This window comes from Lampris incognitus, chromosome 10, assembly GCF_029633865.1.
Source record: "Lampris incognitus isolate fLamInc1 chromosome 10, fLamInc1.hap2, whole genome shotgun sequence".
NCBI lineage: Eukaryota > Metazoa > Chordata > Actinopteri > Lampriformes > Lampridae > Lampris > Lampris incognitus.
In genome coordinates, this window is record NC_079220.1 from 52,202,971 (window position 1) to 52,218,964 (window position 15,994).

Consider the following 15,994-nt stretch of genomic DNA (forward strand, 5'->3'; position numbering starts at 1 on the left):
TGCCGATGTGTTTTGTAAAATCTAGAGTATCGCTTTGCAGCAAGTCAATTCCATTTGCTTCAGAAGTCTCTTTTTGAAGTAGCCTCTTCTTTTCTTTTCTTTTCTTTTCTTTTTGTTTTGTTTTTTGTAGGTGCTATACCAAACCTCCAGGTTTGGGTGATAAGCCAGTCCTTTCGTCTAAAAAAAAAAACCCATTAATTTTTGCATGTTCGACGTCACCTTTTATTTAACGGATGGTATTTTAAGTGAATGTATTTACCTGCTAACAGCTTTCTCTAATGTCACCGGCTACTGAACTACCCCCCGTGGGGCCACAAGTAAGGCCTTTTTTCTTATTTTCTTTTTTGTCTTTTGTTGTTCATACTCATCTCTCTCGGTTGTTGACAGCCCCGTGACACGGGCACTGTGCTGGAAGCAGAGGTCAGGGTTCATGCTTCATAGTCTTCCCAAGCAGGCCCGGCTGGAGCATCCTGCTTCACTTCTTAATGAAAGCTACCTTTTTGTCTCTAAGTTTTGCAAACGTGTCACGCGTCTCGCGTTCCTTCCGGTGATCAGCTCCGCTGGCTTTTTAGCTGAACGCTCACGTGCAGAGTGTCGAGTCTCGCGCGCCTCGCGACGGACGCGTCGCTATACTGCAGCCGCAGTAAACTGAACGGTGCGTCGGGAGTCGCAGCGGTCTTCATCCATTTGTTCTGCGGGCTAGAAAATTTGTTTTTTTTTTTAAATTTATGTAAGTAACCTTTGCAAAACGGGCCGTGTGTGTATATGAAACAATTCGTTTTACACGCCATCGTTGCGAGATGTCGATGAATTGTCATAGTGGATCAAAAGTGTTTTACGGGAGGAATTCCTCTGCCCGGTTTTCTCGGGAGAGGGGGGAGGGAAGCAGTGGCGGCGGCGGCGGAGAGGAAAAGATGGCGCGGAGAACTCATGAGTTGACCCCTGACCTCTGTGGACGGAATGGAAGAAGGCCCTGTCAAGCAAACACTGACCTCGACACCCTTACGGAGCCGTGACAGGCTCGGATAAATCACCGGTCCAAATCCTCGTGTGGGCCTACCTCAGTCAATGTCGCCAGAGCTGGGACGAGGGGAGTCGTGTGGGGAGGGTGTGTCTGAATTCTCTGCAAACGGGTAGGCACCGACTACCGCAGCATCCGGGCCTAAGAGCGCCCATAGTTCATTCATTCGGGGGTATATGCACCATATTTCCTCCCCAACTGTGATTAAAATCAGGTGGAAATCCAATGTAATATAAAAAAAAGAAACCTGAATCCAGTAAACGGTCGAGGCGATCTTTCACATGTGGCACTCTTCCGCTCTGTTTAGCGTGGGGGTTTTGTGTGTTCCACAAATTTTATCCTGGCATACGTTTACACCGCAGTTACCAAGCATGTCCACTAGAGGGCGCCGTGTAAGGAAAAAAGGACGCCGCCGCACAGCCACGGCGCCACGGCGCCCGTAGTGGAGCGGAGTGGCACCCTGTCATAATGTACCTGAGTTGTGTGGTTGTGCCTTTGGTGTATTTTCAGTTTCACTCGTGTTTTCTTTTGCCTGTGAAAGCGGTTCTGGAATGGATGCGTGTGTGTGTGTGGAGTTAATTTTATTTTCTGATTTTGGTGTACATTTTAAACTCAAATTTTAGCCTAATTTTGGAAGCTTGATCATAAAGAATAAATACTTTTGATTGACTGGGCATGGTGATAGGTCGTGGTTATTTTCATGGACTCCATCCATCCATTACCCCCAACCGCTTATCCTGCTCTCAGGCTCGCGGGGATGCTGGAGCCTATCCCGGCAGTCACTGGGCGGGCAGACGGGCGGGCGGGGAGACGCCCTGGACAGGCCGCCAGGCCATCACACAGCCCCCCCCCCCCCCACACACACACACACATATTCACACCTAGGGGCAATCTAGTACGGCCGCTTCACCTGACCTACATGTCTTTGGACTGTGGGAGGAAACCGGAGCCCCCGGAGGAAACCCACACAGACACGGGGAGAACATGCAAACTCCACACAGAGGACGACCCGGGACGACCCCCAAGGGTGGACTACCCCGGGGCTTGAACCCAGGACCTTCTTGCTGTGAGGTCCTGGGTTCGAGGCCCGGGCCCTGCTTAAAGCACACTGAAGGCTGACTCAAAGAAAAAGGGAACTCAGTAGTCATACTGCTCGGAAGTGTGAAGGGGACCGCTTTTATTTATCCACCGGATTCTTTCTCTCTCTCTCTCTCTCTCTCTCTCTCTCTCTCTCTCTCTCTCTCTCTCTCTCTCTCTCTGTCTGTCTGTCTGTCTGTCTGTCTGTCTGTCTGTCTGTCTGTCTGTCTCTCTCTCTCTCTCTGCTCTTTCTGTCTGTCAATCTCTGTCCGTCAATCTGTCTGTCTGTCTGTCTCTCTCTCGCTCTCTGCTCTTTCTCTCTCTCTCTCTCTCTCTCTCTCTCTCTCTCTGTCTGTCTGTCTGTCTGTCTGTCTGTCTGTCTGTCTGTCTGTCTGTCTGTCTATCTCTCGCTCTCTGCCTGTTTGTCTCTGTCAAATTTGAATTTGTCTGTCTGTCTGTCTGTCTGTCTCTCGCTCTCCCTTTGTCTGTCTGTCTGTCTGTCTGTCTGTCTGTCTGTCTGTCTGTGTCTGTCTGTCTCTCTCGCTCTCTGTCTGTCTGTGTCTGTCTCACTCTGTGTCTGTCTGTCTGTCTCTTGCTCTCTGTCTGTCTGTCTGTCTGTCTGTCTGTCTGTCTGTCTGTCTGTCTGTCTGTCTGTCTGTCTGTCTGTCTGTCTCTTGCTCTCTGTCTGTCTCTCTCACTCTCTGTCTGTCTCTCACTCTCTGTCTGTCTGTCTGTCTGTCTCTCACTCTGTCTCTGTCTGTCTGTCTGTCTGTCTGTCTGTCTGTCTGTCTGTCTGTCTGTCTGCTCTCACTCTCTGTCTGTCTGTCTCTCACTCTGTCTGTCTGTCTGTCTGTCTGTCTGTCTGTCTGTCTGTCTGTCTGTCTCTCTCTCGCTCTTTGTCTCTCTCTCTCTAATTTCACTAATCAGTGAAATCAGCTGGTGTCATGTTAGATTACATGAAAACCTGCATACACGCGGTCCCCCATGACACGTGGCCGAGTTGCACGCCGTGTGGACATGTATTAATCTATATGCATATCCCAGTTCACCCTGTAAGCACAGTAGTGGCTAGCTAGCTAGCTATCTGGATGGACTAACTGGTGGGGCCCCTTACATCCTACAGCTGCTTTGCACCAACAGTTTGTCGTGACTGTTGTGTGCGAACGAGTGGACGTGTCGGCGAGTCGTAGCGTGCATAGGTGTGCACGGGAGTGTATGCTAGCGTGCACGCTTTCACACGCACACGCCACTTTCGTCATCACTACGGCGCCATAGACCACATAACGTGTCCCTCGCTATTGGTCTGTTGCCACACATCCAGATGAGAAGTGTGTCGAGCGTGTGTGAATGCATGCGTGTCTGTGTGTGGCCTTCCTCTGCGCGCCCTTTAGAAACGCTCCACATCCATGTGTGATTGCGTGTGTGTATTCATTCCCCTTAACGTTTCTGCACAGCGAGGCTCCCCCCCCCTCCCCCCAGCAGGCCGGCCCTGGATTGCTATCCCTGAACGAAGGCCAGTGGGATGCAGGTTTGTTTCCCTCCATCAATCTTTGGGTGTTTGCGATCATTACTAATGGGTCAGCTGGGCGGCGTGATGGGTATCTGGGTTGTAGCTGTGGGCACACGGAGAAGTAAGAATCACTATCTGATCAAAAATATCCAAACCACTGGAGCCCTCTTATATCAAATAACCACTCTTTATCGGAGCTTTTTGCAAGCAAATTACATTTAGCCTCCATGTAAGACGTCCAACAGAGATTTACTCTGACGGCGTCCATTTTAACTACCGGAACCGTCTTTCTGCAGGGGGTCGAGTTTTGATGTGACAAGGAGCGTTTTTTCAAAAAAAAATCTTTTTGACTTCTGTGCTTTTAAATATATTTGTGGAGAAACATTTTGCAACAACAAAAAATACTTTAAAAGTTACTTTACTGATTATTCATAACGTCCGAGTCCTCGTTTCAGGATTCCCAAATACTAAAACCTCAAATCAGGGTTGTAAACGAATCCCTTTGTTGAATAATCCTCGGCAAATCCTGGGGAACCTACCGAAGATCATCTCTTTCACAACAATACGCTGAGACATCCTTGGTGTCCTCTCTGCAGAGCTGCTGGCAGACTTGCCATACAGTGGCGGCTGGCCAGTACGGGGCGCTGGGGCGCTGCCCCCCTTCAAATATCAAGAGATGAAAATCTACTTACACATGTTAAATATAATTTAGTTGTGTAATGCAAGTGATTATGAAATAAAAGTGTTTTTTCAGTCTGTGAGCTTCTGTCAGCAGCCATTAAGTATTGGTTCAAATGGTGTTTGGTTGATTCCTGTCTGAATACATATACTTCCTGTCTGAATACATATACTTCCTGTCTGAATACATATACTTCCTGTGTGAGGGGCGCCGGCCAACCCATACCTCATGTAAGCCATGGATGTGTACATCCATGACGTAAGCCCTCAAACTTGTGGCGAGCAGGTGACCTGAGGCTGCTGTCTGATTGGTTTCTTCAGATTTTCCAGGGGGCGCAGTTCTGTGCCGCCCCAGACACGCCCACTTCTACTGGCAGCGAATTGGTATTGTTTTAATGTCTTTTGATCTAATGTGATTGGACGATTCTCGTGGCGTTCAATCATGTTCACACCCCCCCCCACGACGCCTCCTCTCGACCGTCAATCGAACCCCGATAAAATCTGTAGGCTGCATTGTCCTTAATAACTCTGTGACTGTGTGGGCATTAAAGCTGCTGTCAGGTGTGCTGCTCCAAGGTAAATTGCGCCCCCCCCCCCCAATTCTTTTTTGGCACCAGCCGCCCCTGCAGCTGAACACAGACTGACTGGCTCCAGGTCCAACATCAAACCTCCTGTCGACCAAGGATGCAGTGTAAAACAGCAGATAGCTTAACATTTCCCAGCATCCAAGCCAAGTACAGGGGGATTCTCAAGTGTGCCCCCCTCCTCCTCCTCCTCCTCCTCCTCCTCCTCCTCAGACACTCGAAAGGATCCTTCCCACGCACGCACGCACGCACCCTGTCACTTCCGCTGACTGCCGTTACTTTGAATGGAGAAGAAGACGTCATCAGGAACATGTTGGCGCGACGCTGCTCTTATTTCATGCACACGGTGGTCTTCTAGAAGGGGCGGCGCTTTTTAAAAAGGGGGCACTGATCTCACGCCATCGGGCTAACCCGTTGCTTTGCCTACTTTACGCATCGACCCACCGCCCCCAGAGACGACAAGCCCCCCCTCCCCTCCCCCCGGGGGGGGGGGAGATGAAGAGCAGGCCTCGCGGCCTTCCCGAGCTGTCCGAAGGTGTGGAGGCGCGTGCACAACGGTTAAGAGAGAGAGAGAGAGAGAGAGAGAGAGAGAGAGAGAGAGAGAGAGAGAGAGAGAGAGAGACCCTGTTTACACTTGGCTTTAAAATGTGTTTTGGGCGATCCGATCACAAGTGGACAGCGATACACGTCGCCGTTTACACCTGCGTCTGACATGCGTCTCCAAACGCGTCCTGCCGACCACCTATGATCAGATTTGGTTACGCCGAGAGAAGAAGACGAAGAAGAAGAAGACGAGGAAGACGAAGAAGAAGGAGAAGAAGGTTTCCAGTTACGTCCTTATCGGGGACGCATCGGGACGCATCAGCGTTTACACTACAGACGATATGAGATCAGATGCGTCCCAGACCACCTCGGCAAGTGGTTTGAGCAACCGGTTCACAAAACGTTTTGGTGGTCGTTCCCACTTGTGATCCGATCGCAAAAAAAATAAAATAAAATAAAAATCGCATTTTAAAACCAAGTGTAAACGGAGAGCGAGAGAGAGCGAGCGAGAGAGAGAGAGAGAGAGAGGAGAGAGAGAGAGAGAGAGAGAGAGGAAGAGAGAGAGAGAGGAGGAGAGAGAGAGAGAGAGAGGAGAGAGAGAGAGAGAGAGAGGAGAGAGAGAGAGCGAGGGAGGAGAGAGAGAGAGAGAGAGGAGAGAGAGAGAGAGAGAGAGAGGAGAGAGAGAGAGAGAGAGAGAGAGGAGCGAGAGGAGAGGAGAGAGAGAGAGGAGAGAGAGAGAGAGAGAGAGAGAGAGAGAGAGCGAGAGAGAGAGAGAGAGAGAGAGAGGAGAGAGAGAGAGAGAGAGAGAGAGAGCGAGAGGAGAGAGAGAGAGAGAGAGAGAGAGAGAGAGAGAGGAGAGAGAGAGAGCGAGAGGAGAGAGAGAGAGAGAGAGAGGAGAGAGAGAGAGAGCGAGAGGAGAGAGAGAGAGAGAGAGAGAGAGAGGAGAGAGAGAGAGAGAGCGAGAGGAGAGAGAGAGAGAGAGACCCCCGCCCCACCCCGAACAGCCAGCGTGCTCGCCACCCATTCAGTCTTCCCTTTCTCTCAAGTGCGTGCGCGTCCCTCCCTACTTCCCCCTCCCCTCCTCTTATTAGCCAACCCTTTCTTTGCCTGCCACACACATACACGCGCGCGCAGGCGCGTACGCACGCACGCACGCACACTCATACAGGGCGCATGCTCGCGGATGGATGGGGGCATTTTTTGGACAGAAGATGGAGGCGGCGGCGACTGCGTTGTCAACCACGCCCGCGCGGTGGTTGTGATTGTCGCGCGCGGCGCCCACCTCGCACCCGAATAACCGGAAATAAAGCGCGACGAGACGCCGGACGTCGGTTTAGCGGGAATCTGGGAAGAGGGCGACCGAGCGTCCCGAGCTAATCACCGGGCTGCTCGCAGGCTCGTCCGGCGTCGGGCCGCCCGCGCGGCACAATGAACGTCGACGCATCGAGGCAACGCTCGCGCCGTTCCCTGCGGGACCGTTTGAATGAGGCGTGCGCGGAGGCGGGGCAGCGCGGGGCGGCCGACCGCGTCCAATTAGCCGGGCCGGCCACGCGCCCGTCGATTGCCATTAAAGCGGGCGACTCCTCCTCGGCGCGGGCAAACTTCTTTCCCGTGGAAAGCGGCACTATGTAGGTCACTTCCCCCGCACGCCTGAAATCCCAGAACCGGTGTGGTCGGAAATCTGGCGACGGCGACGGGGACGGCGACGGCGACGGGGACGGGGGTTCATCCGGGTAGGGGGATCAGACTGGATTCGGCGTGGTCGGTGAATGATAAGCCTGCCAAAGTGATATCGACCGATGACAGCCGGCGGCTCGCCTCCCCCTCCCCCCCCCCCAAAGTGCCCGCTGACACGTGAAATCTACCAATGGAGCTGAATTGATTTTCTTTTTTCCGGCGCTGTCCGCGGACGTCTTTTTTTGTTAGGAAGCGCTCAGGGAAAGGACGGGGCCGCGTCCGCGGGAATCCTTGCGCTTTAGGCCCCGACGCAAACACCATGTGCTTATTCTCACTAAGGGCTGGCGGACTTTGTGTGGATCTTGCGCCTTAAAGTTGGAAGCTCACACGTGTGTGCGCGCGCGCGGACACGCGCCCGCCCCTCCCCGCTTGTATATTCGTAAAAGCACGTGGCTAACCAAAGCGCTGGCTCCGCGTCCGAGGGCTCTCCAGCGATCCCGAAAGGTCTCCGTCTGGACTGGGGAAGGACACCGGGGATGAAGTGGCGCTCGGGCTGTGGGAGTCTGCTGACCATCGGGTCCGGGCGGGCGCGGAGGTGAACGCCTTGCGCACTTCGCCCTTACTCGGCCGTTTCGCGGAGGAGCAGGTATGGACGGAAACGGGGCAATCCGGCAGCACTCAGCGGAATTGGGCATTTCCTAACCGGGGATAAGCACCGAAGAGTCAGACCCCCCCTCTCCCCCCCCCCCGGATAGATTTTCTGGTGCTGATGATAATGGATGGATGGATGGATGGATGATGCACCCTATGACGTTGTAAACCCTTCCTTCTGGAAGTCGATATCGTGTCAGATCTTTTGAACTTCCTCCAGCGGTTTTTCCCGAAAGGGTCAAAAACGGCGAGAACCGTTGGCCGGACCTTCCGCTGCAACGAGCCCGCCGGTAAGGTGAACCCGGCAGACTCGAGTGCGTCAAAACATACGGGAAAGTAGAGAATGCAGAGACTGACGTCACGGAGGGCAATAATCAACATTTCAGTCCTGTCTGGTAGTATTACCGCACGGCCAGTACAGCAGCTTTTTCCTGCTGAATAAGTTTTTTTTGGGGGGGGGGTTTGCTTCTCTCTCTCTTTTCAAATTTTGTGCCATTAAAACCCCCTGACGGTCTCATCCGCGTAATTCGGCTGACAGCTTGGTTGGGTTGAAAAGCACCATGGCATCCCCCCAGCACCAGAAGCTGCTACCTCACAACACAGAAGTGAGCTGTGACTCCAGCGGAGAGGGGGGCGTCTCCGTGAGAATTGGCAGCGGCGTGAAACACAAGCACGGAGCCGGCCCGTTGGGTTCATTCGGCGGAGGTTTCATGGGGGGCTCCAAGCACTGCAAATACAGCATCTCCTCCAGCTGCAGCTCCGGAGAGTCCGGGGCGGTGAGAAGGCCTGTGGTCAAGAGCTTTCGATCCCAAAAGAAGATGCCGCAGCTGTTCGAGAGATCTGCCGGCCATTTCTGGGACCCCAAGTTTGACTCGTCCATCCTGGAGGAAGCGTGCAGGGAGAGGTGCTTCCCCCAGACCCGGCGAAGGTTTCGCTATGTGCTTTTTTACCTGGCTGGGGCAAGCTTCCTCTGGGGATTGTACTTTGCTGTGAATCCTTCCCGCTGTGACAGGAAAGCGTTCCTCCTCCCCCGCCGCCTCCTTCCTCCTCGTCTGCCTCCTCCTTTTCCTCTTGACCTTCACTAAGCTCTACTGCCGCTGCTACAACCAGGCTTCTTTGTTGCTCATGCTTGTCACCTTCGCTTTGACCCTGGCCCCCCAGATCCAGACACCAGGCTTCAGGGACTCTGAGGCGCTCCCTCCCGAGGTTGAAGTAGAAGACTCCAGCGGCATGGGGCCCGACTACAACATGTCTCATGACAAGATTATTGCTGACAGCTCCCTGGCCCCATGCTTATCTCCTGTAGGGACCTTCTCTCTGTGTATGGAGGTTCTCCTGTTGCTATACAGTGCTCTCCATATTCGCCTGTATGCCTCTTTCTTACTGGGGCTCATCTACTCCATCTTTTTTGAGGGTCTGGGTTGGTGGCACTTGACCCAAACCAGTACGGGCTGGAGCTTAGTCTTTCAGTCAGACTGGGACACGCTTAGTTGGCTCGGCCCAGCCAAAGCCCTGCTCCACCTGTGTGCTCATGCCATTGGCATTCATTTGTTCATCATGTCCGAAGCGCGCTCGCGCAGTACCTTCCTTAAGGTTGGCCAAGCTATCATGCACGGCAAGGACTTGGAGGTGGAAAAAGCCCTGAAGGAGCGGATGATCCACTCAGTCATGCCCAGAATAGTGGCTGATGAACTGATGAAGCAGGGGGATGAGGAGATAGGTGACAGCTCTGTTAAACGCTACTCCAGTAGCGGCGCGGCGGCTGCGATCTCGAGCCCCAAAAATAACAAGCGCAAAAAAAACTCCATACCCAGAGGCCAGATTATCTTCAGACCTTTCAACATGAAGCGCATGGAGCCTGTCAGCATCCTGTTCGCGGACATTGTTGGCTTCACCAAAATGTCTGCCAACAAGTCGGCCCATGCCCTGGTGGGACTGCTCAACGACTTATTCGGGCGGTTCGACCGGCTTTGCGAGCTAACCTGCTGTGAGAAGATTAGCACTCTGGGAGACTGTTATTACTGTGTTGCCGGTTGCCCAGAACCCAGACCGGACCACGCCTACTGCTGTGTGGAGATGGGCCTTGGCATGATCCAGGCTATTGAACAGTTCTGCCAGGAAAAGAGAGAAATGGTCAACATGCGGGTGGGTGTCCATACAGGTACTGTCCTGTGTGGTATCCTGGGCATGAAGCGCTTCAAGTTCGACGTCTGGTCCAATGATGTCAACCTGGCCAACCTGATGGAGCAGCTGGGTGTGGCTGGCAAAGTCCACCTATCGGAAGCCACCTCTAGCTTCCTGGACGACCGTTACCAGTGGGAAGATGGGCGAGTCAACGAGAGGGTGGGACAGAGCGTGGTGACCGATCAGCTCAAAGGTACGTGTCCTACAGACAAACGTAAGACGTAGCTCAACTTGCTAATCACAGGTGTATCGATCTGAGCAAACCGCTACTCACCCACTCAATTTGACATACGAAACCCAATCTTAAACTGAATTACAGAAGTACGGACAACACAGAATTATGGGTGAAACCCTAACAAGCCAAGTGGGCTTTTACTGCTGAGAAATGCTGCTCCCCCCATTCTTTCATCACTCACTTAAGATCAGGAGGCCATGCATCTTTAAGCGCACCAGCTTTTGTTCTGCTATGCTTGCACGTCAGTCCGAGAGAAAACGTCCACCGGTGCAACCAGTATTTGAGTCCCTCACCTGTTGAGGGACTCAAATACTGGCTGGGCCGTTAGTTGGAGCAAAGCACAAAACGGTGTCGAGGGGGGGGGGGGGGGACTGGCACCGGTCAGGGTCAGCACGGGGTTTTAGCATCATATATCATAACCGGGACAGACGGGCTGATGGCTGTGCAGGTCTGGAAGGGCGCCCTTTGTAGTGTTGGTATTAAGTGACTGCAGTACAGCCTCGGTGCCACCTCCCCATCCTCTACCTCGCCCTTTCCCTGCCTACCCTCGGTTCACCCCGTTCCGTTACAAACCCCCCCCCCCCCCCCGATGCCGCCTGTGTGAGTCCTCTTCTCTTACTTGACCCCCCGCTTTGAGCCCCGGGGATTGCGACTCCACTTTACTCGACCGCCATCCTCTCCGTCATCATCACCTCTCTCTCTCTCCCTCCCCCCCCCCTCTCTCTCTCTCTCCCCCCTCCCTTCTAAACTGCCTGACTTCAGCTTTTTGTTGATGCGTTCATGCAAATCGCCATGATGGAGCGAAAAGTGGGCTTAATGGTTCTTTTCATCATTCAAGGCCGGCTGATGTTTTATCACCTGTCGCCGAGGAAATGAAATTGCAGCTTCGTGCGAGGGTGCTGCGGGGGAAACGGGGCGGAGGCGCCCTTTTGGAGCCTCACGTGCGGCGGTAGTAAGCTGTATTTTTAGGTCAAAACATCTGTGCCCGTTCTCACACCGCACGACGCTACGTGCAACATGAGAGGGGGGGTGTTTTTCACCTGGGCTGTGCGATTCGGAGCGCTGGGCCAGATCCCAGCCCTGTCAACAGGTGTGGCCAGGTCTCAGTGGTCTGAACCCAAGACGGCTTAAATTGGCCAGCCGAGTTGCCGCGGTGGCGTAGCGGTCTAAGCATCGGCTTGGTGTCGATGCAGTTGCCCACTGGGGACCGGGGTTCGCGCCCCGGTCTCGTCAGATCCGACTATGGCCGGACTCGATGAAGCAGCAATCATTGGCAACGCTGTCTTCGGGAGGGGGGCGGAGTCGGCTTGTGTTCGTCACGTGAATGCGTCTCTGTGTGTGTCGGAAAAACAGTGGTTCGGCTTGGATTCGCCTTGTCACGAAAGTGGGGAGGCGCTTTCCTTCGAGACTGCCGGCCGGAGAGATGCAGTTGGCGAACGCATGCAATACGAGGGTGGGTGTTTGAATTAAAATAGGGATCAATTGGCCACTAAATTGGGAGAAAAAAGGGAAAAATCAGAAATAAATTTATAAAAAAAAAAAAATTGGCCAGCCGGTTCTTATCTGTCACAAACCCCTCAAGTGTTTCGCAGAAGAGGCTGCCCCTGGAGTCGGTTTATGCCACGCACACGCACACACAATAACGGGCCATCTTTTGTGGAGCAGGTGGCTTAGTTTTGCTCTCCGCGCAGCACAAAAACAGTGTCCTCTAAGCTGCCCCTCGGCGCCCGTCCTCCGGCATTTGTGCCATTTTCATTTCGCCGTCGCCGTCTCGCGCCCCCTCCCTCGTCACTCCTTCTGCCTCCCTCCCCCCCCCCCCCCCCCGCTTTTCCACTTCCCTCCGTATCCTGCCTCCTCCTTCCTCTCTCTATCTCTGGATCTCCATCTTACACGTTATCCGCCCGCCCGCCCTCCCTCCCTCTTCCTTCCATCTCCTTGAAGCGGCGCCTCCTTCCTCCTGCTCCCGTTTCGCTCTCTCGCGCACGCACAAATCTGAACGCGCACTCGGACGGTGAGACTGCGACGCTGTTTTCCGTCTTAAGCGTAGGCACTTAAAGCCCCCCACCCCCCCCCCCCCCCCCCCAGGACACGCTGTTACTGTATTTTCATCCTTTTCAGGCTCACCGTGACTCATGTTGTGGTGAGGACACGGCAACATTGCGTAACAGCAGCGGCTCTACGGGGGCCTTGTTGTTTCAACAAACCGCCCCGCCGCTTGCCTGTCTGCGCGGATCTAAGTGATCTGGCTTCGAGTGTTGTAAGCTGGACGGGTCGAGGGGTGGAGATGTGGGGGTGGGGGTGGGGGTGGGGGTGAGGCGTCCTTTTCTCGTCCGCCAGCAGGAGGGATTTAGGGGCCTGCATTCTCCCTTCGTTTGTTAGATTTACGAGTCGCTACCGCTCCCCTGCTTCTTTTTCTCCTCCGGAGATGAATGTGTTGCTCCTTACAGCACCACCCCCCCCCCGCCCCCCCGCCACCACCACCCCCACGCCGCCGTCGTTCTCCTCCTCCTTTCTTTCCTGCCTTGTGTATTCAATGCACACCGACATTAGATTTATCTTCCTCCCGTCGATTCCGGCAGTGCCGGTGAGAGAGCTGGCTGTCAGAAGGGGGAGTTGTGCTTTCGTGCTGCAACACCCCCACCACCACCACCACCACCACCACCCCCACCCCCACCCCCACTCACCTACCCAGCCCATCCACCCCTCTGTCCAGTTCGGCCTGTGTAAATCACCCTGGTGACATCACATCCGAGTACAGATTCGGCCAGCGGCCCGTCCCTGCTTTCCCCAGCCGCTCAGGATTAAAGCGCTTTGACCCCCGGACGACGATGGCGGCACGGCTGACCTCGCCATCGTCTCGGTGTACGCTCGGATTCGGTTTGATGTGTCGTTATCCTTTAGTTTTGGGCCTTTTTGCAATTTTCCTTTTCTTTTTTTTTTAATGATTTTATTGCACGTCCAGGCTGAGGCCGTGTCGGCGGCCTGGCCAGGGGGTCTCCCCGCCTGCCGCCCAGTGGCTGCTGGGACAGGCTCCAGCCCCCCCCCCCCCCCCGCCACCCTGAGAGCAGGATAAGCGGTTCGGATAACGGATGGATGGACGTAGACCAAGCAGGGGCGTCCGGGTACTGTAGCGGTCTACTTCATCTGTTGCCTACCGACACGGGGATCGGCGGTCGACTCCCCGTGTTGCCCGCGGAAGCCGGATGTGGGTATGTGTCCTGGTCTCTGCGCTAGCGCCTCCTCTGTTTGGTCAAAGCACCTGTTTGGGCGGGGGGTGGGGAGACTGGGGGGGGGAATAGCATGATCCTCCCACTCGCTACGTCCCCCTGGCGAAACTCCTCACTGTCAGGTGAAAGGAAGCGGCAGGCGACTCCACGTGTACGGGAGGAGGCATGGGGTAGTCTGCAGCCCTCCTCCGGATCGGCGGAGGGGGTGGAGCAGAGACCGGGGTGGCTCGGAAGAGCGGGGTAATTGGCCAAGCACAACCGGGGAGAAAAATGTGGACTAAGCACACATGGACCTTTCTTATAGTTCACCTGGTTCTCCTCGCACTATGGATACAGGACCTCTTCAACAGGGTTGGATTTTTTGGCCATGGGACTTCCGAGAGCGGGGCCAAGATGGCGGACGTGGGTCCTCCTAATCGCACGTGTTACTCCTAGCTGCCTGGTATAATTATGAGCCATTTCTGCTTCACCGTAACGTGTCACCGTCTCGTGGCGTCCAGCCTCGGGTGGTCGGCTGGGTATTTCCGGCGCATCCTGTAAGGTTCCCTTCCCGCCGAGCCGGAGCCGGCGGCTGACGGACGAGTGACGGTTTTCCCGGCCGGGCCCTCATCCGGTAGTCCAGCTTCAAGTGAGCCAGTCTGACAAAGTCTCGTGCCACGGCACAGCCCCTCAAAACGACGCGCGGAGACCTGAAGGACACGCTAGCGGAGCACGCTATAGCCCGCTCTGTCTCGGCGTGTGAGCGTCTCCATGTGGGGCAGCAGCAGCAAGTCAGCCCGGCCCCTGTTGCCCCGTGTGTCTTGTGTGTCTGCCGCTGTGATCCTGCAGCGGGATCACAGCGGGCCTGCCGGCAGCAGATCCTCCTCCTCCTCCTCCTCCTCCTCCTCCTCCTCTCCCAGCGTCCTTCGGTTCAAACGGAGCTGTTGTGCGACGCCGGGGGGGGGGAGGGGAGGGGGGGGTGTCATGCTCGACACCAACAACGGAGCCGCTGTAATTCCTACAATCCGTCAACAGGTGGCGGTACTTACAGTAATGCCGTTACTGTAAATGAAAGCAGCCGGGCGGAAGGCTAAGCTGGCATCGTCAGAAGGGTTCGGCCGGAGGACGCCGGTCCGGCGGCGGCGAGCAGCACCAGCAGCTGTTTGTGGCCTTAAGCGGAGAGCTGGAGCTCAGAAGCGCCTCTCTCGAGCTCCACAGGGGCCCACAGTAAGTCTGTGGTTTAGCAGCTCTACATGGACTCTCTCTTAGGGCCCGTTGCCGTGACGAAAAAACCAAACCCCCCCAAAAAAAAAAAAAGATCCTTGTCTCAACAGATTCCCGTCTAACCAGGGGTCGAAAATAGGGAGGAGGAAAAAAAAAAAATGCCGCCGCCGAATGCCAGCAGCTGGACTTTTTTTGTGTCACTGTAAAAAAAAAAAAAAAAAGCGCGTTCATTAATTCGGCCCCCTGTCAGCTCTTTCCTGCGGTTGCACAGCCCCGCACTCCAGACGGGCGGGGGACGGGGGGCGGGGGGTGGGGTGCGGTGGGGGGCGTACGTGTTCTCAACTTCCTCCCTGAAATTTTAAGTGCGACCTTTTCCAACTTTATCGCTGAGTTTCAAGGCCGTGCTGGATGACTGTACAACCCCCCCCCACCCCCCCCAGATCCTCCACCTCCCCTTCTGCAGGAGATGTCTAATCGCTCAAAACCAGATCATCTCCCCGGTCACAATGATTAATGTTAGCGATTCTCCATCGTCGTGTCGTCCGCGCGGCCCTCTTCATCGCCGAACCCCAAACACGGCGGCTGCCCGCCGGTCCTTGTTATCGTTGGAAATGATGGCGATTGCCCGTAATGAGGCCTGCCGCGGCTGTGCAACGCGCGATGAAGCGAAAAGAAAGACTGTTTTTTTTTAAATCACGTTTGGTATCAAAGCACATCGACCGATGGCGCAATACTTAAGAGAGATCATTTGTATTCTGGTTGCTGTTATTCGTTTGTCTCCGTCCCCAATTTGGGGGTTCAGGCTTCCAGAGCAGCAATTGATCGGCTGCACTGGGGAAAGGACGGAAGCGTGGAGCAGAACTTCGCAAACAGCCCTGGTGTCAGATGCTCCGTATCTCTTCGCTGTGACCTGAGCTGACTCTCTGCAGCAGGCAGCTACCAGGGGAGCAATCTGCTGTCTGGTGCTCGTCATGCATGCATGCACGCACACATGCATGCATGCATGCACGCACGCACGCATGCATGCATGCATGCACGTGCTTGTCATGCATGCATGCATGCATGCGCGTGTATTTCTGCAGATCCTTGCCCACTCCGACGGTACTACTTGGCAGTCAGTGCATTGCACAGTACTTGACTGAAGCATTACTCTGAGGGCTGCGAGTGCCGCTACCTGTGACCTTGACGAGGAGAGACGAGGCCACTTTGGCGGTTGCTCCCCGGCAGGCGGGGTACATGGGATGGAAGACTGAAACGAGGGAGAATCCACAGGGGGGGCGGGGGGGGGAATGGAGCGTGTGCCATTAGCTGTGGTGCAGTACTGCAGACAGGGGCTGGGTTTGGGTTCACTGGGTAGGGGGTGGGGTGGGGTGTAAGCGAGGGAAGGGAACCACAACAGTGTTG

At 54.8% G+C, this 15,994-nt stretch overlaps 1 protein-coding gene across 1 annotated transcript in view; it reads left to right on the forward strand.

Moving 5' to 3' along the window:
* The first annotated feature begins 8,301 nt into the window (after positions 1-8,301).
* Positions 8,302-15,994, forward strand: part of LOC130119308 (adenylate cyclase type 9-like) — a 45,031-nt gene continuing 37,338 nt past the window's right edge. Inside the window, 2 exon segments of the mRNA XM_056287765.1 lie at positions 8,302-8,769; positions 8,771-10,118. Of these exon segments, the coding sequence (XP_056143740.1) occupies positions 8,302-8,769; positions 8,771-10,118 (1,816 nt within the window).